The 24,813-nt window shown below is 43.9% G+C and overlaps 1 protein-coding gene across 2 annotated transcripts in view; it reads left to right on the top strand.

The window, feature by feature from the left end:
• The first annotated feature begins 870 nt into the window (after nt 1-870).
• Nucleotides 871-24,813, top strand: part of DYNC1H1 (dynein cytoplasmic 1 heavy chain 1) — a 415,182-nt gene continuing 391,239 nt past the window's right edge. For both annotated transcript variants that reach the window (XM_030213839.1, XM_030213838.1), the window contains exons 1-7: nt 871-1,203; nt 18,739-18,826; nt 21,283-21,456; nt 21,712-21,967; nt 22,185-22,371; nt 22,676-22,947; nt 23,059-23,286. In XM_030213839.1, the coding sequence (XP_030069699.1) occupies nt 948-1,203; nt 18,739-18,826; nt 21,283-21,456; nt 21,712-21,967; nt 22,185-22,371; nt 22,676-22,947; nt 23,059-23,286 (1,461 nt within the window). In that variant the 5' untranslated portion in view covers nt 871-947. The remainder of the gene's footprint in view (nt 1,204-18,738; nt 18,827-21,282; nt 21,457-21,711; nt 21,968-22,184; nt 22,372-22,675; nt 22,948-23,058; nt 23,287-24,813) is intronic.

Below are 24,813 nucleotides of genomic sequence, written 5' to 3'. Positions count from 1 at the left end.
GGCTAGGCAAACCTTCAGCCTGTGTACAAGGCTGGGCACGAACAGAAGGTTTGCCTAGAAGAGTACTGAATATCCTTGTACCAGTCCTGCAACCGTTCACACTTTTTCAAATATGAAATGTTAAGTGATTAAAGAGATACCAAGAAAGAAAAGAAATGCATGTTCTATAACGCTCAAAACGCGTTCTTGTTGTTTTTTTTTAATCAATTCCTTACTAGCATTTTTTTTTTTTGCAGTTATAGCGCTGTAAAAGACTAACTAACCTAACGCAAGATGGATGTAATAAGCATCCTCTCTCTAAGTCCTCTGTAGTTCTACGAAAGGCATTGTTCTCTTGGATTGATGTAGAAACCAGTGCCCCCCCCCCCCCCCCCCACCCCTCAGACATACAAATGCCCTCTGTCACAGATCCCAACACACTCGAAATATTATCATCTTTCTTGCTGGTGGTCCATTGACATATCCTAACCTAAAAAAAACTTTGGTGTATCAATATCGGCGAAAACTTAAACGTGCACCTATATTTTGTAGCAAAACATAATCAGACATACAGATAAAAAAAAAAAAAGGGTAACGAATATAAGTCGCCAAAGCAGAAAGCGCCCAGCAAAAATGGCTACCACGATTCCATGTCCGAAAAAAATACCCTTAATAATATTCGCATCCCTCCCAGCCAGCGCTGCCATCATCACCCGCAGAAGCCGGGCTCGCTGTGTTCTGTGGGAATTGTAGTTCGCGCTCCCCTGTCGCAGTACGGCGGTTGTCATCACCAGGAACTACAACTCCCAGAGTCCTCTGTCACGGCAGGACACCTTATACAAGCGGAGGGAGTCACGTGGTTGTTCTTAACGCTTTTTCTCGCTCGGTCAGTTACTGAGGTGCTGTTGCTGCGCTTCTTGTGTGTTGTGGGGACCAGGGCGGGCGTCGCCCCGGGGTTTTCTTCAGTCATGTCGGACAGCGGGGGAGGCGGAGACGATAGCTCATCCGCTCTGGACGTGTCGGTAGCCGTTCAGAACGTGGCTGACACGTCGGTGCTGCAGAAGCATATCCGCAAGCTGGTGCCTTTGCTCCTGGAAGATGGCGGCGAAGTGCCGGCCGCCTTGGAGAGTGCCCTTGAGGAGAAGAGTGCGCTGGAGCAGATGAGGAAATTCCTCTCTGACCCGCAGGTTCACACCGTGCTGGTGGAGAGGACGACGCTGAAGGGTGAGTCGTGTGGACACGGTTTGGCCCTCAGCCAACCACCCGGCCCCATCTCTGTGGGAATGACAAGCCGGGCGCGGCCACTCCCTTCAGACACTGGGCTGATCTGCTCCAAAGACTTATTGCATGGACCGAATCTGTCAGGGGGCTCAGATGTGTCTTTAGGCATTCTGTATTTTCTCTTGTTAATTATTCATAGCTCTTTTAGATTTACAGTGAGAAATACTAAAAATGGTAATGGGGTGCTGCCGTGTTGTATCTGTAGGCAATTTTGCACTACTGAGGCGAGGATGTAAGAGTTCTGATGAATTATTTAAAAAAAAAGTGGGTGGTGAAGAAATTGTGTTGGAAGAATAAGAACTGGCATTGTGGAAATTGAAGTTCCCAGTAAGAGATCTATATATAATACTGCTTGGATTTGGTGTTGTATCTGTAGTCAGAAAAAAAAAGGCGTGGCATATCTGTTTCTTATAGTTAGAAACAAAAACAACATATAACTGAATTTATAAACCTGAGTGAGCTGTGCTGATAGAGCTGCTGCCAAGGGTATTAGGGTCTTTCATCCTTATGCCCCACCCCTTTGCTATTATGAGCTTCCTAACAGCTCCTCTCCCAGACTTATTGGGCTGTTTGAGAACCTCCCACCTTTTCTCAAATTGTTTTTTTTTTTTTAAAGAATGGTTGTGCTATTGCTAATAATGATTTAAATTTTGCAGGGCTCTTGTAAACTGAGTTGCAGGTTTTGTGACCTCATTGGGTGTTGATTTGGGGTTGTGACTTTGCCTATAAATAAGGCATTAGTCTATGCCCCCAAGGGGGTTGCATGCTTTCTGTGACTGATGATGGGTTTCCACTTACAAAAAGTGTTAAGTATTGTTGTAATGGACATTATTTATACACTTGCCTGTGAGGACTGTTGGGCTTCTATAAATCAGAATGTGGCTGTTCAGTTGTCATTAAGTTGAACATCAGTCTATATTTTGGATAAACTACATTGTCTGCTGGTATGGCTTAGGATACTGTTTAAGATTGTATCCTTGGTTCAGCTCCTTGTGACTGTAGGCAAGTCACTTAACCCTCCATTGCCCCAGGTACAAAATAAGTACCTGTATATATATAAACCGCTTTGAATGTAGTTGCAAAATACCACAGAAAGGCGGTGTATCAAGTCCCATTTCCGTTAAGTGCCCCATGGATTTGAGCCACTTTGCCTAGTAGTAAAAAAGCTATCACCCAAGAAGGACATTGTGTTCAGAGATGCAGAAGTTGTTGGAGCTGCGCCAAAAGTTTTGTTTTGGGTATTGTCATAGTTTTGGAAATTTTTTATGGCTTTTGAAGAATGAGCCCGATTATTTGCAGTTTTCCAGAGGGGTGAAATCCCTGTTAGAGGTTGAAATCCATTGTAGGGAGATTTTGACAGGGTTGTGATGTTTGATTTAAAAAGTTGGAGTTTAGGGTAGGTAATGAGGGTTGTTGTGGTTTTATGGTTCACTTGTTTGGCTGTTCTGGTTCTTTTTTTTTTTTCTTTTTGTAAATAACTGAAAAGACAGGCGTGCGTGATTGACGTTATTGTAAATAAAATTTTGTCGTTAATAAGTAGAGATAAGCCTACTGAAACTCTCACTAAGGTGTGTGTGCATATCATCCTTTGCACAATGTGGTACATGCATGGTAGCAGGTTAAAAGTATTTTATTGATTTGGAGTTACCTTGCAACTCTTTTTGTAGTAGCTCTCAAGGTGAGTAATGTTCAAGTATTGTAGGTATTTCCTCGTCCCTGGAGGGTTCTCAATCTGATTTTATACGTGAGGCAATGAAGGGTTATTGACTTGTCAAACATTACAAGCAGTAGTAGTGGGTTATGAACTAGGCTTTGGTTGTCAGTCTGGTGCTGTAAACACTAGGGCCTAATGAGTAGGCTATTCTCACCCAAGTAAGGGTGAGGCTACACAAAGTTTGCAAATCACATAAATGTAGAGGGGTTATATATATAATACATTGACTCTGCAACACAATGCAACCAAAGAAGGTAAAGGACATTACCTGACTCTTCCTCCCCCCCCTCTCTAAGTTCCCCCACCTACACCTACCTACCTTACATGTACCTTATCTACCACAACACCACCTTGTATTCATTTGTACCATGTATTTGTTCAGATCGGAATCGGCTAACGCCGTAATGGCAATATGTAAGCGACATTGAGCCTGCAAAAAGGTGGGAAAATGTGGGATACAATTGCAATAAAAAAATAAAAATAAAATATATAGGAGTATATCAAAATAATTTACAGGTTAAAAGACTAAATGGATCTGAAAGTACATAAAAACTGGACAGGACAAAGTGGGGAAGGTTCCACAGAAAGTAAGTCTGAAAGTACAGTAGCAGTGCTAGAGACTGACTTCAAAGGTCAGGCAGACATGGATGGAAGCCAGTACTGGTTAAGTTTGTGTAGATTAGTAAATAGATTCCCAAGGTGGTAGAGAGCATGCTAATTGGGTTGACCAATTTGGACTTTTATCTAATGCTATGTACTCTTACAATGTAATCTAGCATAGCTGTGTTGTGGTTCACTTGAGATTGCATTGCTTGTTAGAAAACTGGGTTATCTAATTTAGAATTAAATTTACTTATTAATATTGCAGTAGGAATCAGAAAGTTCAAAAATGCTTTGTTTATTAAAACTTGGTATACTACTTGAACAAAGCAGTTTACAGTTCATAAAATAACAATAAAATGTGCTTAAGCTCATCGGTGTTTACTATTAATATTGTAGAGAGAGTTATTATAGAATGTATTTGTAACTGCTTGTTTTATTGAGATTTTCAATTTCACGTGGTAGTCTGGCACTGTTCATTTCGTTTTTTAATTTAATACACGTAACCTGCTCATTTACACTTCTGAGCACATAAGAGTAAAGCATTTGTAAAATTATATTACATGATTTTAACCAGCACAGCAGGCACATGTAAACAAGTTTTTAGCAATTTTTCTGAAAGGACAAAACAATCCAGTTTCTTCGTATCACAGAAGGCAGGTCATTCCAGAGTTGCAAGAATGAGCATTTTCAGTATAGGGACTGCATCGTTTTCTTTCAGGCAACAAATATTTGGAATTTCCTGGAAAATCGATTTAAAGTGAACTAGCAAACTAGGCTAGGATTCAGATCTATTGATCTGTGTTAGCTGTCAATACTTGGAAGACAGTATTTGACCAACAGCAGTGCACTAGATCTGCTTATTCAAGGACTAGAATGAGACAACTATTAGACAATGATATGTATGCTTGCTTTAATGCTTACATACAAATGATCATTCAACCAATTCTTATATAGGGGTGAGGTCTGTAGTAGAATTTCTGTTTCTGCAATGCACATCACACATCCACAGAAATGCCCCTAAAATCAAATGTAAAGGCAAATCCAAGATTGTAAGCTCCTTCGAGCAGGGACTGTCCTTCTTTGTTAAACTGTACAGCGCTGCGTAACCCTAGTAGCGCTCTAGAAATGTTTAGTAGTAGTAAGGTAATTTTTGCCTTTTCAATCACGTGCTCAGAATGAGGATAGACTATAGGAGACTTCTTTGACTTGCCTTAATTTTCCGCTTCTTAAGGGTGTGTCTGTACTGAAAGTCATTTTGTACTGCATTGCAGTGGTTTTATAGAACTACATCACAACCGTGTGATCTGCTAGCTAGGCTCATGATTCTTGAGCCATTTCCCCCATATTCAGTTTTAAACCAGCTTGAGAATAAAATCGTAAAGGGACAAGTGCAGATCCCTGTGCATTCTAATATTTGTGTGGTATAGCTGTTCATTATGGCTTGTAGTTCTGCATTTTAAAAATATGTTTGCTAAAGCAGTAGTAGTAACTAATTATATTTCATAATATATAAGCTATTGTTTCTTTGCTTTGTTACTTTTTATATTCTTCATTGGGTTATATATTTTTTTATCAATCCACTAGCGCTTTCTTTTTTTTGTATTTTAATTACAATAATTACAGCTTGCACAATGAGTAGGGGAATCATAGCGTACAACTAAAAAAAAATTATATATAACTGTCTACTATTTGCAGCTCTGAGACCTCCTCCCCCCCCCCAAAAAAAAAATTCTCTGAACGTAAAACATTTCTGTTTCCAGAAGCATTTGGTTCCTCCTAACGCATGGCTTGGGTACCCCTCTGAAATGCCAAAGGCATCTCCTTTTTGTCATGCCCCCCCCTCTTCTTTCTCTTGAAAAATAGTTCTCCCGTCTCTTCCCTCATTCTGTTTTGTCACATAATCGCTTCTATCTCCTATCTCTTAAAATATGTTATTATATGCCGCCTAGGAAGCATAGCTGACTGTTGGATTAGAAAATTCAAATAAACTTGAAAAGATGAACCAGTTAAAAAAAAAAAAAAAAAGGCTAATCACACACTACATTGGCAATTTTTTGTATTCACAGCAAAACAAAAATTGGATCACAATAGGTACAATGTACAGTTGGTGTACATGTCAAGTCTCATAGATCTACCAACCAGGAATTCTACTAGATCATCACGTACATTCCTGAATATCCACTATCCCAGCTGCAAAGGACTAAAATATAAATTAACGTATGCATCCAGTTTCTCCTACATAAGCACGCAAATATGGAATGAACTACCAAAATCCATAAAAACAACACACGACATAAATAATTTCCGAAAATTACTGAAAACCAGCCTATTTAATAAGGCATACTACAAAGATCCATCCATCCTAAATACCAGTAAACAAAATTTATACCAGAACTATACAAAACGGAACTCTATAATAATCTATCTATCACGATTGTATTTTAACCCAACACCTTTTATTTCTTATTATGAAAATGAACTCTCTGTACCTGATTACCTAATCTACTCTGTCACCTCCATTATAACTATGTATTTCTCTTTCCGGAATTGGTGATCACAATTACGGAACAATGTAAGCCACATTGAGCCTGCAAATAGGTGGGAAAATGTGGGATACAAATGCTATAAATAAATAAATAGCCTGGGGTGGATTGTTCCATTAGATCTTAGTGCAGCATTTGATCTGGTTTATTTTATTGGGATTTATTAACTGCCTTTATGAAGATTTTCACCCAAGGTGGTATACAGCAGGTACAGTTTAATATAAATCTTAGATTTGTAACAACATAACAGTGGAGAAATTCAGCCCAGAATGTGACTGATGAGTTGTGCGTGCCTTCCAGCAGGTGGAGACTGAGACCTCTGACTCGAGAGCTGCCAATTAGAGCCCTGGCCAGCTAGCCACAGATCCAGTATTATCATAAAGCAGAAGAAGACCAGAGTAGATTTACATTCTGTGCATCCGTGAAGCCTGAACATCCACCGGCACCATATTAACCATGAACATGTGCCTCTTGCTTGATATGCCTGTAAAAAAAAAAAGGCAAATATGCTTGCAGCACTGAGTGTGGCTTTTTTTTTTTTTTGCAAGAACAACGCAACTGCAAACCAACAATGTAGCTCGATAAACAAACTTCTACCTGGCGAACAAGCAGAGGGGAGGGATCTGGGCCAGTCTGGAGGGACTAAAGGAAAACAAATTAGCACGTAAGAGCTAATTCCTCCTTCCTTAGCGTCCCTCTGGACCGGCCCAGAATGTGACTGATGGGAAGTAACAAAGCAGTAATTTCTTGGGAGGGACCCTAGTAGCCTGGCCACAAGAACATTTGCACCAAAAACTGCGTCCTGACAGCTCTGTACATCCACTCTGTAATGCTTCAAGAAGGCATGCAAAGACCAAGTCGCTGCCCTACAGATTTCCAAAGGAGGCACTAGGGAGCGCTCTGCCCATGACACACCGCCTGTCTCTGGTAGAATGCGCTTTAACCTTTTCGGATATTGTTTTCCCGGAAAGAAGGTAAGTGGAAGCTATCATTTCTTTAACCCACCTAGAAATTTATTTATTTGTTACATTTGTATCCCACATTTTCCCACCTTTTCAATGGTGGGTTTAGAAGTCGCAAACTCCTTACGAGCACCTCCAATACTACTTACTACTACTTAACATTTCTAGAGCGCTACTAGGGTTACGCAGCGCTGTACAATTTAACAAAGAGAGACAGTCCCTGCTCAAAGAGCTTACAATCTAATAGACAAGTGAACGGTCGGTCCGATCGGGGCAGTCAAATTGGGGCAGTCTGGATTCACTGAACGGTAAGGGTTAGGTGCCGAACGCAGCATTGAAGAGGTGGGCTTTAAGCAAAGACTTGAAGATGGGCAGGGAGGGGGCTTGGCGTAAGGGTTCAGGAAGGTTGTTCCAAGCATAGGGTGAGGCGAGGCAGAATGAGCGGAGCCTGGAGTTGGCGGTGGTGGAGAAGGGTACTGAGAGGAGGGATTTATCCTGTGAACGGAGGTTACGGGCGGGAACGTAAGGGGAGATGAGGGTAGAGAGGTAGTGAGGGGCAGCAGACTGAGTGCATTTGTAGGTAAGAAGGAGAAGCTTGAATTGAATGCGGTATCTGATCGGAAGCCAGTGAAGTGACCTGAGGAGAGGGGTGATATGAGTATATCGGTTCTGGCGGAATATGAGACGTGCAGCAGAGTTCTGAACAGACTGAAGGGGGGATAGATGGCTAAGTGGGAGGCCGGTGAGGAGTAAGTTGCAGTAGTCCAGGCGAGAGGTAATGAGAGCGTGGACGAGAGTTCGGGTGGTGTGTTCAGAGAGGAAAGGGCGAATTTTGCTGATGTTAAAGAGGAAGAAGCGACAGGTCTTGGCTATCTGCTGGATATGCGCAGAGAAGGAAAGAGAGGAGTCAAAGATGACTCCGAGGTTGCGGGCAGATGAGACGGGGAGGATGAGGGTGTTATCAACTGAGATAGAAAGTGGAGGAAGAGGAGAAGTGGGTTTTGGTGGAAAGACGATAAGCTCGGTCTTGGACATGTTCAGTTTCAGGTGGCGGTTGGACATCCAGGCAGCAATGTCGGATAAGCAGGCCGATACCTTTGCCTGGGTCTCCGCGGTGATGTCTGGTGTGGAGAGATACAGTTGGGTGTCATCAGCATAGAGATGATACTGGAAACCATGAGATGAGATCAGGGAGCCCAGGGAAGAGGTGTAGATTGAGAAGAGAAGGGGTCCAAGGACCGATCCCTGGGGAACACCAACAGATAAGGGGATGGGGGTGGAGGAAGATCCATGAGAGTGAACTTTGAAGGTGCGGTGGGAGAGATAGGAGGAGAACCAGGAGAGGACAGAGCCCTGGAACCCAAATGAGGACAGTGTGGCAAGAAGTAAGTCATGATTGATAGTGTCAAAAGCAGCGGATAGATCCAGGAGGATGAGGATGGAGTAGTGGCCTCTGGATTTGGCAAGGAACAGGTCATTACAGACTTTAGAAAGTGCTGTTTCTGTCGAGTGAAGAGGGCGAAAACCGGATTGAAGCGGATCAAGGATGGCATGAGAGGAGAGAAAATCAAGGCAGCGGCTGTGGACTGCGCGCTCAAGTGTCTTGGAGAGGAAGGGTAGGAGGGAGATGGGGCGGTAGTTGGAGGGACAGGTAGGGTCTAGTGATGGTTTTTTGAGGAGTGGCGTGACTACAGCATGCTTGAAGGTGTCGGGGACAGTTGCAGTGGAGAGAGAGAGGTTGAGGATATGACAGATGGAGGGGGTGATAGTAGGAGAGATGGTGTTAAGTAAGTTGGTGGGGATGGGATCAGAGGAACAAGTGGTGCATTTTGAGGAGGAAAGAAGGCGGGCGGTTTCCTCCTCGGAGATATCAGGAAAGGAGGAGAAAGAGGTCTGGGTTGGTTGGTTGAGGGAGAGGGTTGAAGGGTGAAGAGGAGGAGGTGGCTTGGTAGTGAACTCAAGGTTGATCTTTTGCACCTTGTCGCGGAAGTAGTCAGCCAGTGATTGAGGAGAGAGTGACGGGGGGGTGGGAGCGGAGGGCACTTTGAGGAGGGAGTTAAGGGTGGCGAAGAGACGACGAGGGTTAGAGCTGAGAGAATCAGGTCACACCCACTAAGTTTGAATTTGTGGGGGAGATTCAGAGACAGAGCTGCTAAGTCTAAAATGTACAGACAGAGCTGCAGCACAGCCAGTTAATCTGTAAAAAAGATGGATTTCTCAATCAGCAGAAACAGATGATCAGCCTGGTGAAATGCCTCTGTAGTCTTCAAATAGTGCTTCAGGACTCTCATGACATCGAGACACTTCAAGTGCCGCCGATCCGTTGTCTCGGAGGAAGAACCTAGAACAGGCAAAACGACCGACAGGGACAAATGAAACCTAGGCAAGACCTTAGGGAGAAAGGAACGAACTGGGCATAACACTACCCGGTCTTTAGCAAACTCCAAAAATGGAGTTCGAGAAAGGGCCTGCAGCTCCGACACCCTCCTAGCCGAGGCAATGGACACCAAAAATACTGCCTTGAGCATGAAATCCTTCAAAGTACAGGACGCTGAAGGCTCAAAGGGTGACCTAGTGAGAACTGAAAGAACCATTAAGGTACCAGCGGAAAGATAGCCTAAGAAGGGAGGGTGCAGGAGACCTGCTCCGCGTAAGAATCAAGAATTATCTGGATGGCTAGCTAGGGTTTTCTTTTTTTTAAAATATTTATTTATTAAGGTTTTTGAACAATTACATATTGACAACCTCTTTATAACAGTCATGTATCACATACAGAATGTTTGAACTTCAATAACAAGAAGCGGTGTATCCCCAATCCTCCCCTCCCCCCTGTCCCTTCCCATCAACCCCCCTCCCCCCTTGTTACCAGTGGAATATCATAATATGAGGACTGTATTATAGCAGTCAGTCTTGGTATAATCAGTTTAGGTGCATCTAAGTCTATCCCATTTTGTGATCGCCAGGCTCGATATTGTTCCCACTGTAAATTGAATTTTGTTACATGTCCCAATCGTATAGCTGTCATTTTGGACATTTGGTAGAGGTAGTCCATCTTGTGTATCACCTTTATCACTGGTGGAGCCAGCTGGCTTTTCCACGCTGATGCCAGTGTGATTTTTCCCGCTACCATCCAAACTGTTGTGAGCCTGTGCACCGACAGCCGCACTCCCGGGGGTCTGATATGTAGCAGACAAATCTCCGGTTTAGTAGGGTATCTTACCCCAGTCACTATAGCAAATAGGTCCAACAATTCTGTCCAGTATGCTTGAATCTTAGGGCAAGACCACCAGATGTGTAACATATCCCCCACCATTGAGCAGTTTCTCCAACACTGTGCAGACCCCTGTCCATACATTTTTACCAGTCTCTGTGGCGTGTAGTACCACTGATATAGTATCTTATAGCTATTTTCAATCATTGAGCTAGATATGGAAACCCGCAACAAGTGGTTCAATGCTTTTTCCCACTGTGTGTAATCTATGGTAACCTGCAAGACTCGTTCCCAGCGTTGTATATAATATAGTATGGGTCCCTTGTCATTAAGCAGTGAAGCATATATGCGAGAGATACACCCCCTGTGACTTCCCACTCTCATTGCTCTTTCTAGGGTCGTTTCTTCTATAAGTAATTCTGCTTTGGCTCTCTTATTTATATAGTCTCTAATGCGAGTGTAGTGGAACAGATGTGATAGTGGTAGCCCATAATCTTCTTGTAATTCTACGAATGAGAACACCTGACCCTCGTCCCATAGTTGGCCCAGTGTGTTCAAACCTCTCTTCTCCCATTGTCTGTATATTAAATTATCCATCCCTAGTGGACACCCTGGGGCCGTTTTTATTGCCATTTGGTGGAAACAACAGCGATTAGGAAGATACTTCCCCCTAATGGCTAACCATGTCTGTAAAGGGTATTGCACCGCTGGGGGGGCTCTCTTAATATATGTCCGTAGTTGGCCCTTTGGTATCCATAGTAGAGAGCCCAAATTGTTTAGTCCCATCCAGTGTTGCTCTATCTGGAGCCATGCTTTTGTACTACCAGCACTCCATCCCGCCAGCACACGTAGCTGTGCCGCCTGATGGTATAGTGTAAAATTTGGCACTCCCATACCTCCCAGCTTCTTGGGCTGATATAGTATAGCTGCCTTCACTCTGGGTGGTTTATGCTGCCAAATGTATGCGAAAACCTTCCGTTTGAGTTGCCTAAAGAACCCCCTCGGCATTGGTAGGGGCAGTGCAAGAAACAAATATAGCAATTTGGGTAGGATCATCATTTTTATCGCTGCCACTCGCCCCAGCCAAGATAGTTCTAGGCCCTCCCATCTATCCAGATCTTCAAATAGTTCCCTGAGCTTCATGGGAAAATTAGCTTGATATAAGTCTGTCAATTTGGGTGTTAAGTGTACTCCTAAATATTTAAGGGATCTCGTGACCCATTTGATCGGGAATTGTTGTCGTATTGAAGCTTCATCTCTCATTGTTAATCCCAGCCCTAAAGCTTCTGATTTGTCCATATTCACTCGAAACCCAGAGCATTTGCCATATCGGTTTAGTTCTTGCATTATCTGAGGCATGGAGTCGCTCGGGTCTACTAAGGTTAGTAGAATATCATCGGCGAATAACATGATTTTATGTGTCGCACCCCCCACAGTGATGCCATGTATATGTGGGTCCTGCCGGATATGCTGGGCTAGCGGCTCCATTGTCAAAGCGAATAATAGTGGTGACAAGGCACAGCCCTGGCGTGTCCCCCGTTCTAGTGTTATCGGGTCTGAACTTTTCCCGTTGATCCTTAAGGCAGCCATTGGGCTGGTGTAAATCAATTGAAGCCATGTTGTAAAACGACCTGTAAATCCCATATGTTCTAAGACCTTGAACATGAAACCCCAGCTAACCCGATCGAACGCCTTTTCGGCATCCAACGAGAGAAGCAACATAGGTTGTCGGGTATTTCGTGCCTCGTGCATCAAGTGGAGTGCCCTCCTAATGTTATCAGTTGCTTGTCTGCCTGTGATAAATCCCGCCTGATCCTCCTGTACTAGTTTCGGCATTAGCTTTTGTAATCTCTTAGCTAGTATTTTGGTGAAGATTTTATAGTCAGAGCCTAGAAGGGAGATTGGGCGGTAGGAACCGCAAAATTGTGGATCCTTCCCTGGTTTGCGAAGGACCACTAAATCTGCCAGTCTCCACGAATGAGGTAGTTCCCCCTGGAATTCCAGCTCGTTGAATGCCCGGACCAGTAGGGGGATTAGCCATTTGCTATATCTTTTGTAAAATTTATTTGTGAACCCGTCTGGTCCCGGTGCTTTCCCATTAGGTAGATCTTTAATTGCCCATGCCACTTCGTCATATGTAATGGGGGCTGAGAGCATCTCCTCCTCTAGTGGAGTTAATTTTATAAGCTTGGCTTGCGCTAGGTATCTCTCGGATTCCTGCGGATCCGAGTTTCCCTCGGCCTGATAGAGTGTTGTGTAGAAATTTGTGAAGGCTGCCCGAATATCTTCTCGTGTGGTGCATATTTTCCCCTCTTTGTCATGTATGGCTGTGATATGTGTGTTGGCAGACCATTTTTTCAACTTAAATGCCATTAGCCGAGAGGACTTGTTCCCATATTCATAGTACGTCTGTCGCACCCGTTGGAGTTGTTCTGCTATCTCTGCCATCTGGATTTCCCTAAGCTCCATCCTCAATGCATGCATGTGGTGTTGTATTTTCTCCTTATCTCTCTGGCGGGTTTCTTGTGCACTGAGGGTTGTCAGCTCTGTGTGTATTTGTTGGGTCCTTTCTCGTGTCTGGCGTGCAAGATGTACCTGTAGAGCTATTACTTTCCCTCTTATCACTGCCTTGCAGCCCTCCCATAATATTCCTGAGGTCACCTCTCCATTATCATTAAGGGTGATGTAATCTTTAATGGCCACTTCTAGACTGGTAGCGATAGCCGAATCTGCTAATAATTTGTCATTGAAGCGCCACTGCGGCGCCTCAGGGCTCGAAACCCTCAGCTTCACCTCTAGCACCATTGGTGTGTGGTCCGACCACGTTCTCGGATGTATCTGAATATCTATGATATCAGTCATTAAGGTTGGTGGGCCCATCCAAAAATCTATGCGAGAGTATGAGTTGTGGACTGCCGAATAGAATGTGTATCCTCTCGTTTGGGGATTTCTATGTCGCCAGATATCTACTAGATGCCATTGCCTCATAAATTTGTGGAGCTGAGACCGAGCGGATTGTGAGTAGCGAACCCCCTGTGTGGTGTTATCTAGGGTTGGGTGCAGCGTCAGATTGAAGTCCCCACCTATTAATAGGGTGCCTATTATGTGCTGGGAGAGGAGCGCTGATAGTTCCAGGTAGAATGCACCCTGCTGGTCATTAGGTGCGTATATGTTTAGGAGTGTAAGTGTTTCCCCCTCCACTCGTACTATCATTAACAGATACCTGCCCTTTTTGTCCCTGATCATTCTCTGGACCCGCCATGAATATTTTTGGGATAGCATGATCATGACACCATTCTTTTTCTTTTCTAGTAAGTTGGATGCACAGAATACCTGATGCTGTCTTGTACTTTGACAGAACCGCTCAGCTGACTGTAGCAAGTGGGTCTCTTGAATGAATGTTATGTTTGCTTTTAGGCGTTGCACTTCTTTGAGCATGAGTTGGCGTTTACCTGGGGAGTTAAGGCCCTTTACATTTAGGGTCATACATTTAACAACACTCATCTAATTTGTGAAAGTGCACCCCTTAACTTTAATCCCTGCTTAGTCTTCCAAGTTATCCCCTCTTGTTGTGTTTTATCCCTCCCCTTCATGTGGTGTTTAAATATTGTCAGTCTTTTCCCACTAGTAACCCCCTTACCCTCCCTCTCCATTTGAGAACATCCTCGTGTCATATACATAAGGGTGTCTAGAAGGATAATGACCCACCCCCCTAATTGTCAACTTTAAGTACCTGGGTCCCACTTCATTAACTTATACATTGCTATTTGCATATCATAGTTATATCTCCTTTCCGCACTAAGTAGTGCATTCTTAACAACATCAACTCTACATAATTCAATTACATAGTCACCAAGTTGCGGCCTGCATCTGGGTTCCGATGCCAAGGATACAGGCTCTGTTTATTTCTTTACTCTGGCGTCCATTTTTGTTAATTGCTTGTCTGATTGTTGGCGTTGTAGTCTGCCTTTTCCCGCGACGACTCTTTGCCAACGTGGTTTATCGCCAATCATGGGTAGATGTTTCTTTGATGCAGTAGTTTCCCCCTGTGATCCTTCTTCTGGAAATATTTCCGCCACATCCGCTATACTTCGCACTTGATATTGTTTCCCTTCTTTGTAGAATCGCAGCACAAATGGGTGACCCCATCGATATTTAATGCCCTTGTCCGTCAGAAATTTAGTGAAGGGCTTGAGCTCTGCTCTTCTTTTCAGTGTGGCTGCGGCTAGGTCTTGGTAGCATTCTATATGGTAGGAGTCCCATTGGAATCCAGGTGTTGATCGTGAAGCCCTCATAATTTGTTCCTTTAATTTAAAGTCATTAAAGCAAGCAATTATATCTTTTGGGCGGTTATTTATGGTGTTTCCTAAGGCTCTATGTGCCCGTACTAGTTGGATTGTTGCTGGTTCTTTTGATATCTGTACTTCTTTCAGCAGGGCGCTTGCAATACTCTGTACTGTTGTTTCACAATCATTGTACAGTGGCGTGTCTGGAAGGCCGCGGAACCTCACATTGCAGCGTCGGCTCCGGTTCTCGAGATCTTCTACTTTGTCCCATATTTGCATTGTTTCCAGTTTAGCCTCCCTCATCTGGGAGTCTATGGCCTGTATTAATTCTGTTTGTTCATCAATGCGATCTTCTGTCTCTGCGACTCTGATGCCCAGCGCGCCTATTTCCCCTCGGAGCTCCGCCCCCAGTGCCACGAGGTCCGCTCGTACTGCGGCGATAATTTCAGTTTTTATTTCTTGCAGCCATCCGCGGATCTCGTGTATGTGGGTTTCTTCTGGGTTGTGTCCCTCTCCCGTTATAAAGAGTGGCGGGGAGAGCAGCGGGGGACTGCCTTCGCGAGGGCTGGTCGGGACTTGCTCGGAGGACGGCGCGCTCATGTTCGCCGCTGGGCCCGTGTACGCAAAAGCTTGTAAGTCGATCGGATTCGTTTTAGATTTCGGCATGGATCGCTTACCCTTGGCTTCCGATGTTGTTTCCATGTATTTGCTAATTGTTTTTATGCGCTCGCGTCTCCGTGGGTGTCCTGATAGCGTGGGGCTGATCGGAGCTCGTGGCTCAGACAGCCATTTCAGGGGATGACGTCACTTCCTCGCTAGCTAGGGTTTTCCACGGAATGCGCCCCCGAAAACAAGAGAAGGCCGCAATTTGCACCTTAAGTGAAGCCAGTGCCAGGCCTTTGTCAAAACCTCACTGTAAAAAATCTAAGATTTGCTCCACCGACACACGAAGAGAAGTTCTGATCAGCACACCATGCCTCAAACTCTCCAAGCCCTAATATAATTAAGAGAAGTTGATTTCCGCCGCTACCGAAGCATCGTGGCAATCACGCCTACTGAGTAACCTCTCTTTATTAACTGCGCCTGCTGAAGAGCTCTGTAAGACAAAATTGGCCCAGGTCGGGATGTTACTGGACCCTGAACCAGAAGACTAAGAACCTCTGGAAACTTGAGAGAGTCAACGAAAAGGCACAGGAGATCGACGTTCCAAGGCCTGCAGGGCCAATCCAGCATCACCAAGATCACCTGACCCCTGAGTGCCTCGATCCTCTGAACTAGGGGCCCTATTAGAGGCCACGAGTGAAGTGTGTAGAGAAGCCCTGCTGACCAAGGCTGAAGAATCGCATCCACTCCCTGTGCTTTGGGATCCTTTCGACGATTGAAGAATAGAGGCACCTTCGCATTGCGAGAGGATGCGAAGAGATCCATGACCGGAAGCCCCCAGTGATGTACGACTGCTTGAAACGCCGCTTCACTGAGAGTTCACTCCCCAGGATCCAGAGTGTTGTGACTGAGAAAGTGCATGAATATTCTCTGTCCCCACTACATGGGACACTGTAAGAGCCACCAAATGTAGTTCTGCCAAACTTGTGAGCTGTGCTGTTTTCAGAGCCAACAGATGACTCCTTGTCCCCCCCCCATGTCGATTGATATAGGCGACTGCCATGGCATTGTCCGACATGATGTGAACAGATGCGCCTGCCAACGGAGGAAGAAATGCTTCTAGTTCCAGCCGAATTGCTCTGGTTTCCAAGAGGTTGATCAAACAGGACGTCTCCGTCACAGACCAAAGACCCTGTGCATATTGTCCCTGACAGTGTGTCCCCCAGCCCTTGAGGCTGACATCTGTCATGACTACTATCCAGAGGCATCCCCATGGATAGGTTGGCCTCTGTGGCGACCACCTGGAGAGAAGGGATTTCTGAAGAGATCTCGTGTGCTCTGGCCCAAGGCACCACATCTATCGTCGCTGCCATAGAGCCTAACATTTGAAGACAGTCCCTTGCATGCGGCACCCATGACTGCAGAAACTGTGGGATCTGCAACTTAAGAATTGGGGTTTGGGGAAGAAATGCTCGACTCTGTCGAGTGTCGAAGCACATCCCCAGATAATCCAGCGACTTGAGATGGCTGTAGGTGATTCTTCTGCGAGTTGACCGACCAAGGGATTATAGGAATTGCACTACATGACCCGTGACTTTTAGACTCTCCTGATACGACTTTGCTCTGATCAACCAATCGTCCAAGTAAGGATGAGTTAGAATCCCCTGTTTCCTGAGAGCTGCTGCTACTACCACCATAACTTTCGTAAATGTGCGAGGGGCTGTAGCCACGCCGAAAGGCAGCGCCCGAAACTGATAATGCTTGCCCAACACTGCGGTGGCTGAGGCATATATCCTGGAGGGGAAGTCTCAGGTTTTGAAGGCACACTATACCAGGCATATGGTCATGTCTTCGGCGGAGGCCTCGTTCTGTCTGGGGAATATCTGCAGAGTGGTGACTGGGCTTCGCTGCATACCTTCAGTAAGCACTTTAGGGTGGATGCTGCACACTCAGAGGCAGCATTTGGGGCATCGGTTCTGCGAGTGGCAGGCTTCCCACCCTCGGAGGGATAGCTTTTTAACATCTCACTTGTCCTGGAATAGTGGGAAGAAACGTAATGGAAGTAGAAATTAGGACTTAAGCCTGGTAATTTTCTTTCCATTAGTTCTTCACATTCGTCACACTATTCCAGGAGCCCCTCCCGTTTCTTGGCGCCTGTCCATGGGCAGAATTCTGCGCAGTATGAGTGTCCTGTTTCTTACTACTACTTATCTATATAAATAATTCTCACCTCCAACGTTCTGACCTCCAACGTTCTGAACTTCACTGTGTTTCATTGCTCAGAGAAACGGGCCTTTCTTACTAGTCATTTCTAAAGCGCTACTAGGGCCGAGCCTTCGGGTGACTTTTTAGGGATTTCTCTTTTGGGCTATGTAGTTGCACATGCTCCTGGTTCTTTCTTTCTTGCTTTCAGACTGATACTGAGGAACTGGGTTGGTAACAGTGGGCTATGTACTAGGGCTTAGTTCTGTATGCTGTATCTCCACCTGCTGGTCTAGGGACATGACTTCCCACTCGTCCTGGAATAGTGTGGAGAACTAATGGAAAGAAAATGATCAAGTCCTAATTTCTCCAACATAATTAGTTAAGCTAATCAGTGTTGATAATTGTTAAGCAATTAGCACTGGCATTAATTAGAATTTATGCGCACTACCTGTTAAGCGTATTTTGCAAAGCGGCATACGCAAATTTGAATGCACACTTTTGAAAAGGGGGGGGTGGCTATGGGTGTGGAATGGGCAGGTCTTGGGTGTTCTGGAAAACTATGCGCAGGGTTATAGAATACACCTGTTCTGCACCTAACTTATATTTACACTATATTTTACCTGGCGTAAATTGCTACGCGTACAGTTGAACGCTGTCATGGCCGCTCGTATTCTATATACCATGCAGAAATTTAGACTTATTCAATTTAGGCGTACTTTATAAAGGCATACTTTATAGAATGTGCGTAGGCAAACTTCATTTCAGCGCTGAATTTTTAGGCGTGATATATAGAATCTAGACCTATGTGCTGGTGTCTTCTTGCATTCCTTTTACTCAAAAGAATGTGTTTGTCTGATGGAGCCAGATTCTGTTTGTTTGTTTTGTATAAAGTAGTGTGGTTGCCATGTTAAATCCACTTTAAAGCTAATACATACAATCAAAACAACAAGAACAAAAAATTTGACTAGCTTTCAAAAAAAACATCTTCCTCAGGTCAGAACAAAAAAAAATTATGCTTTTTTTTGTTTAATTCTGTTTAATGCTTTGTGTATTTGAGTATGTTGATACGGTTATGCAGAGAATCCTCTTTGCTTATAACCCAAGGCCCATCCCTTCTTTTGCTCAAAGATATGTACAGTCTTGGGATACAGTAATTCTTATGAATTACCCCATGGACATAGAGGAGTTTTCTTGTTTGTACATTGTTTTTCAGGGTCTTTAATTGGCCAATTTATAGTTCCAAAGCTCTTGTTAGTATATGAATTTCCAGCTAATTAATAGCTTGTATATTCTGTGATATTGAAAGCATTTTTCAGTATCAGTTTTAATCTCCTGTAATCTTTCTTTTTAGAGGATGTTGGTGATGAAGGTGAAGAGGAAAAGGAATTCACTTCCTATAACATTAACATTGACATTCATTATGGACTGAAGTCAAACAGGCAAGTATGATTATCAGAGTTTAAAGATCTTGATTGGTGAGAACCCTAAAAGCAGGAGGTATTGTGTTTGACCATAGTTGAGGTTTGGAAGGATGAGGAAAAAACATCTTTCAACTCTGACAAAAGTCTGAGAAGCAGTAGCAAGGTCATTGAGGGGGGGGGGTGTTGGAGGAGGAATAGTGTGAGGAGGAAAGTGTGTGACTAGAGGAGGAGAGGGGATTGCGAGACACCACAAATCCCAGTCACAGCTGTCTGTTCTTAGAAATGCTCTTACAGACTGAACGCTAATTGATCATGAATACAGGGCTAACTTAAAAGTTGTCAGAAAATAAAATATTGGTGTACTGTAAAAGCAGTGGTGCCAAGATATCCATTTCCAAGAGGGAGGTTTAGGCCAGTCTTGGATTTGGGGCAACTCTATCCTGCTACATTATGGAACCTGCAGCATTGATTTCAGTAGGTATAAGGCTGCAAATACCCCGGTGTTTGGAATGTAAGTTCAAAGCCAGAACTGGCCAGGTATGTTCTCACTATATATGCTACAGTTTCTAAAACTGCTCTTTTCCCTAAGTGTCTTTTGTAATAGTAGAATTATGCAAACAAATACATGATTGAGGTTTGCAGTTCTGAAAGACTCGCCCCGATGCTTAAAGCAAATGGGCTTGCAGCGTTTCATTTAGACTGATTTTAGCCACTCTAAATGAAACATGTTTTTTTTCCATGCAATATACATAGGCTTTTGGCCACTGCTTTACTGTGCACAGAAGCAGTGACTGAAAGTCCCATGTTAATGAGCCCGCTTGTATTAAAACAAGCTCATTAGCAGTTCTGTGCAATGCACAGAAAACTGGCACATGGGAAAACCCTGCCCTAGTTGCAAAAAATTATCGACAGTTCTGGAGCTGTCGTTGGGGTCCTGTACTAACTTTTCTGTTGGTGCCTGAGTTCGGGCACTGACAGGAAAGTCTGCTGCTGTAGCCCCCTCCCGAGCCGAAGCCCCCCTAACCTTGACAAAAATCCCTGGAGGACCTCTGACCGCCCCCATCACAAAGCTTTGAAGGCTTCTTGGGATCAAGTAGACCCCTCCCCAACTGCCCCCCCAAAAATCTTAACTTCCTTGGGAGGGGGTCTGATGGATCCTCCCCCCCCCCCTAAAAATATACCCTGGTGGTCTAGTGTAATCCCAATCCCCCCTCCTCATACCTTGTCTCTCCTCCAGCTTCTGAGCCCACCTGCTGCAAAATGGCAGCGCCCAGCCCCCGCCCGGTGCATCCTGGGATGTATGGGGAGGGGCTAAGTACAATAAAAGGAGTTTTTTCCTTATATGGTACTTTGGCCCCTCCTACTACATCCCAGGATGCACTGGGCAGGGACAAGGTTCCACCATTTTGCACTGCATGGGCCCAGAGGCAGGAGAATGTAGACCTCCCTCCTGCCTCCCGACTACATAAGGTATGAGGAGGGAGTCAGTGGTGGTGGGGAATTACACTAGACCACTGAGGGGAGTTGGTGGGCTTCTGGACCACTAGGGTAGTCGGATGCACGAGGGAGGTCTAGTCCCTTCTTCCTCTAGACCCACCAGATCCCCATGATGTCTTCAAGTTTGGGGGGGGGGGGGGGAGTCGGGGGCTGATCATTACTGGCCATACGCATAACAGCTGTGCCTACTGCTTTACTGACCGATGCACAACATTAACAGTGTGCATATAATTTGCATGCTGTTAGTGTTGAGCATTGGTTGGTAATTCCGATTCATTAATAAGCCAGTGTTTTCCTGCACAGTCCTTACAGCGCTAGAGTTCTGTGCATCAGGCGCTCAATTCCTAGTTAAAGAAATCTTCGGAATGATTCTTCAAATACTGTTTAATGTTTACTGCAACTTGAATGCAAATTATGTCATATGGGGGTCTTACCAAAGTGTGTTAATGACTTAGTGTGCATTAAGTGCTATGCAGCCCATAGATATACAGTGGGCTGTGTGGCATTACCTTTAATAAAAGGACGCCATGATTTACAATCCAGTGTACCCATTTCCCCATCTTCAGTGCTACAGACCTGCCTAATTCTTGCATTTTCTTGCAACACTTTTCTGTGCTTTCTTGAATTTCAGTGCTTTTACTCACTATCTCCATTGGAAGGCTTTTACATACATCACTTTACTTGAAGAAATACTTTATTTCTTAGTCTGCCATCCTAACTTTCTTTTTATATTGCTGAATGTTTATGTAGTGTGTTTTGTATGTTATCTTTCCCCATTTGTCTCAAGTATGTAAATAAGTTTAGTGCCTCACATGTCTCTGGTCTTCAGCTCTGGATCATTTGATAGCTCCTCTTTTGGACTATTTCCTTGTGGAAACATGACTCTGGAATTTTATATAAGATACATAGGAATAGATTTAAAGTGACTGTACCACAGTTCAACAAAATTTGAGAGTAACAAATCATTCTTTCTTCAGCTTGGCGTTTATTAAACGTACACCAGTAATTGATGCAGATAAACCAATTTCATCTCAGCTGCGGGTCCTTACTCTCAGTGAAGATTCTCCTTATGAAACACTGCACTCATTTATCAGCAATGCAGTTGCTCCATTTTTCAAGTCCTATATCAGAGAATCTGGTAAAGCTGACAGGTAAGAGGTTATTTTTCTGTTACATGCAGTTATTGATCATTTTGTAATTATAAAAAAAAAAGTTTAATTGTGGTTCAGTGACTAGTGCAAGGAAGAGTAGTGTTTAGAGCTTTTGAGTGGCAACAAGGGAAGAAAGGAGAAATTGTATATTGCAAGTATTCAGATCTCCTTTGACATTTGCTTTTTGTGACTTAATACCTACATCTAAGTACGTGAAACTTTACTGCATTTTTAAGTCATATTCATTTTGTTAAGGGATGGTGACAAAATGGCTCCCTCGGTTGAGAAAAAGATTGCAGAACTTGAAATGGGTTTACTACATTTGCAACAGAATATTGAAATTCCAGAGATCAGCTTACCAATTCATCCAATTATCACCAACACTGCAAAGCAATGTTATGAACATGGAGAGAAGCCTAAAGTCACTGACTTTGGAGACAAAGTTGAAGATCCAACATTCCTCAATCAGTTACAGTCAGGAGTTAATCGCTGGATTAGAGAAATACAGAAAGTAAGAACAAGGCTCATTTTTAAACTTTACATATTATGCTAATTTTGTTTACATGTTTGCTGTCTTTACTGTTCACTTTTGAGTGTGATAGAAAGGCAGACTTATAAAGCAACTCAATGAACCTTAAGTAGATGTATTTGTGTAGTAACACCTTGTGTAAACGTAGTTTAATGATAAACTAAAAACAATATATATATATATTTTTTTTTTTTTGAAGGTGACCAAACTTGATAGAGATCCTGCATCAGGAACTGCCTTACAAGAAATCAGTTTTTGGCTAAATCTTGAGCGTGCATTGTTCCGCATTCAGGAAAAACGTGAAAGCCCTGAAGTTCTCTTAACTCTAGACATCCTGAAACATGGCAAACGTTTCCATGCTACTGTCAGCTTTGACACAGATACAGGTGAGTACAGTATTTACTATTAGTAAGTTGTACGGTGTCTTGAAGTCTACTAAATCTGTTCAATTGAAAATTGGCTGTAATGGTTTATATGATCATTGCCCAGTTGAAAGAAATGTCCTTTTCAGACCATCTAGGTCCCTTCAGATGTAACTTGTAAGACTAAATGATTTATTTTTTAATAGAGGTGGGGTAATAACACCCCACAGAGCTTCAATAAGTGGAGTAATATTTTTCAATTAACTATTATAAGATAGTTTGTCTCATGAAAGCATAGGCTGACACACCCTTTTTCCTTAAATCTTAGGTCTCAAGCAGGCTTTGGAAACTGTAAATGATTACAACCCACTCATGAAAGATTTTCCTCTGAATGACTTGTTGTCTGCTACTGAACTTGACAAAATTAGACAAGCACTTGGTGCTATTTTCACTCATTTGAGAAAAATTAGGAATACCAAATATCCTATTCAGAGGGCCCTTCGACTGGTGGAGGCGATCTCAAGAGATCTGAGTTCTCAGCTGCTTAAAGTGTTGGGAACAAGAAAACTGATGCATGTCGCCTATGAAGAGTTTGAAAAGGTATTTGGCTGTGGTGCTAAGTGTCACTTTATTTACCATTAACTGAAAATAAAATTGTTAACTACATTCCATTTGTATTTAGAGTTTCTAATATTCCAAAATGCTTTTCAGGTTATGATAGCCTGTTTTGAAGTCTTCCAGACTTGGGATGATGAATATGAGAAACTTCAGGTGCTGCTGAGAGATATTGTGAAAAGGAAGAGGGAAGAAAATCTGAAAATGGTTTGGCGTATTAACCCAGCTCATCGGAAACTGCAAGCCCGTCTTGACCAAATGAGGAAGTTCAGACGCCAGCATGAACAGCTCAGGGCTGTTATTGTGAGAGTTCTCAGACCACAGGTAACCCCATTCTCTTTCTTTGCATTGGCGTGTTTATCAGGGCTTCTATTTGGGATTAGAACTCATGAATCATGCTTAAAGAACTGGTTTGTTTTATGTTTTCTCCTTAGAAGTGTGTAACTTTGAAGACATCATTAAAGACAGCTGTCGTGTCATCTTAATGTTAAAAGTAAATGTCTTCTCTTACAACAGATTGTATAATATTTGTGTAATCTGGTTGCCAATATACTTAAGGACAATTTTACTAAAGCTTAGTGCATGTTAAAAGCTGCACATCCTATTTTGTACCTGTGGGCCATGTGGCATTTGGCGCACTCTGTTAGCACATACTAAACTTTTCTAAAGGATCCCCTTAATTTTGTTAGCACTATATTCCAAAGCAATTTTTTTTCTTTTCTTTTCCCTACATGTTGGCAGAATTAAATCTTATTTTTCTTTGCCATTCCTTAGCATCAGCAGTAGATTAATCCAGATAGAGTGCTGAACTGCACTGCCTTATAGGACAGAATGCTCCCTGATCAGTCAGTATTGTCTGTCTAGCAGGTGGATGGACGGTCTCTCACAAGCTCCTGGTCTCATCTGATTGTGGCTCCTGGGGCTCTCAGTTCAGTAGAGCTTAGGGGTGTCTGTCTTATAGCTATTTCTTGGAGAGGGTTAGACTGCTGCTTCAGGCAGCTGGATGATTTCACGGCGGCAGGTAGCTTCATTCTCAGCGCTGGGGTGAGTGTTGCCATAAATTGTACAGGCTTTCAGGCAGTGTCTGCCGGGTTTTCCCAGTGCTGGGGCGCCTGTTGTTTTGTTTAGGCCTTCGCTGTTTGCATGAGAAACTTGAGCTGGGTTTCTTCTCGGCACCCTCTGGGACCCTTTTCCTTTTCAGCCTGCCGTGGCCATTTTTTTTCAGGGCATGTGTGGTGCCTCCTGAGTGTATGGTGCTGTGGCGGTTCTGTTGGAAGCCATAATGGGTATACCCTCAGCCCTCCACCTGTGCATTGCTTTGGTGTGCTGGACATGGGGCTCAGCCCTGTTGCAGTGGTGCCTGTTTGTCCGCAGAGTCTGCCTGCACCCTGGCAAGCTGTGCAACTGTGGAGGCCTCGCTTGTTCCCTGCGCAAGAAAAGCACGGTATGATTTTCCTTAGTGGTGTGGGCAAGGCTTTGGCGTCCTTTCTAGTGTACGAACCAGAGATCCATGTGCTGTGTGGTAGAGCAGCTGTTTTCACCCAGGGTTTGGGTCCTCTGCCCTCCTCGCTGTTTGGTGATTTCTGGCCTCATTGTGGGAGGGGGATGCTGGCGGCACAGCAGCAGTTTCCACAGAGCGTCTACTGTCATGCTTCCTGCTGCTTCTGAGCTGCCACGAGTCTGTTTTTGGCTGTTCCACCTTCTCGGTCTCTCCCACCTACTCTGTGCTGCAGAGGAGTGGTTCTTCAGGGGCCTCCTGTCTGACTATCGTTCCTGGGACAGTTCTCCGCTTATGTCACCACTCATGGGGTGCTCTACAGTGTGAGGAGAGGTCCTGCATACTAGGTCGGT

Source organism: Microcaecilia unicolor, chromosome 9 (genome assembly GCF_901765095.1).
Source record: "Microcaecilia unicolor chromosome 9, aMicUni1.1, whole genome shotgun sequence".
In the NCBI taxonomy this organism is placed as follows: Eukaryota; Metazoa; Chordata; class Amphibia; order Gymnophiona; family Siphonopidae; genus Microcaecilia; species Microcaecilia unicolor.
This window is presented reverse-complemented; position numbering and strand designations above follow the sequence as displayed.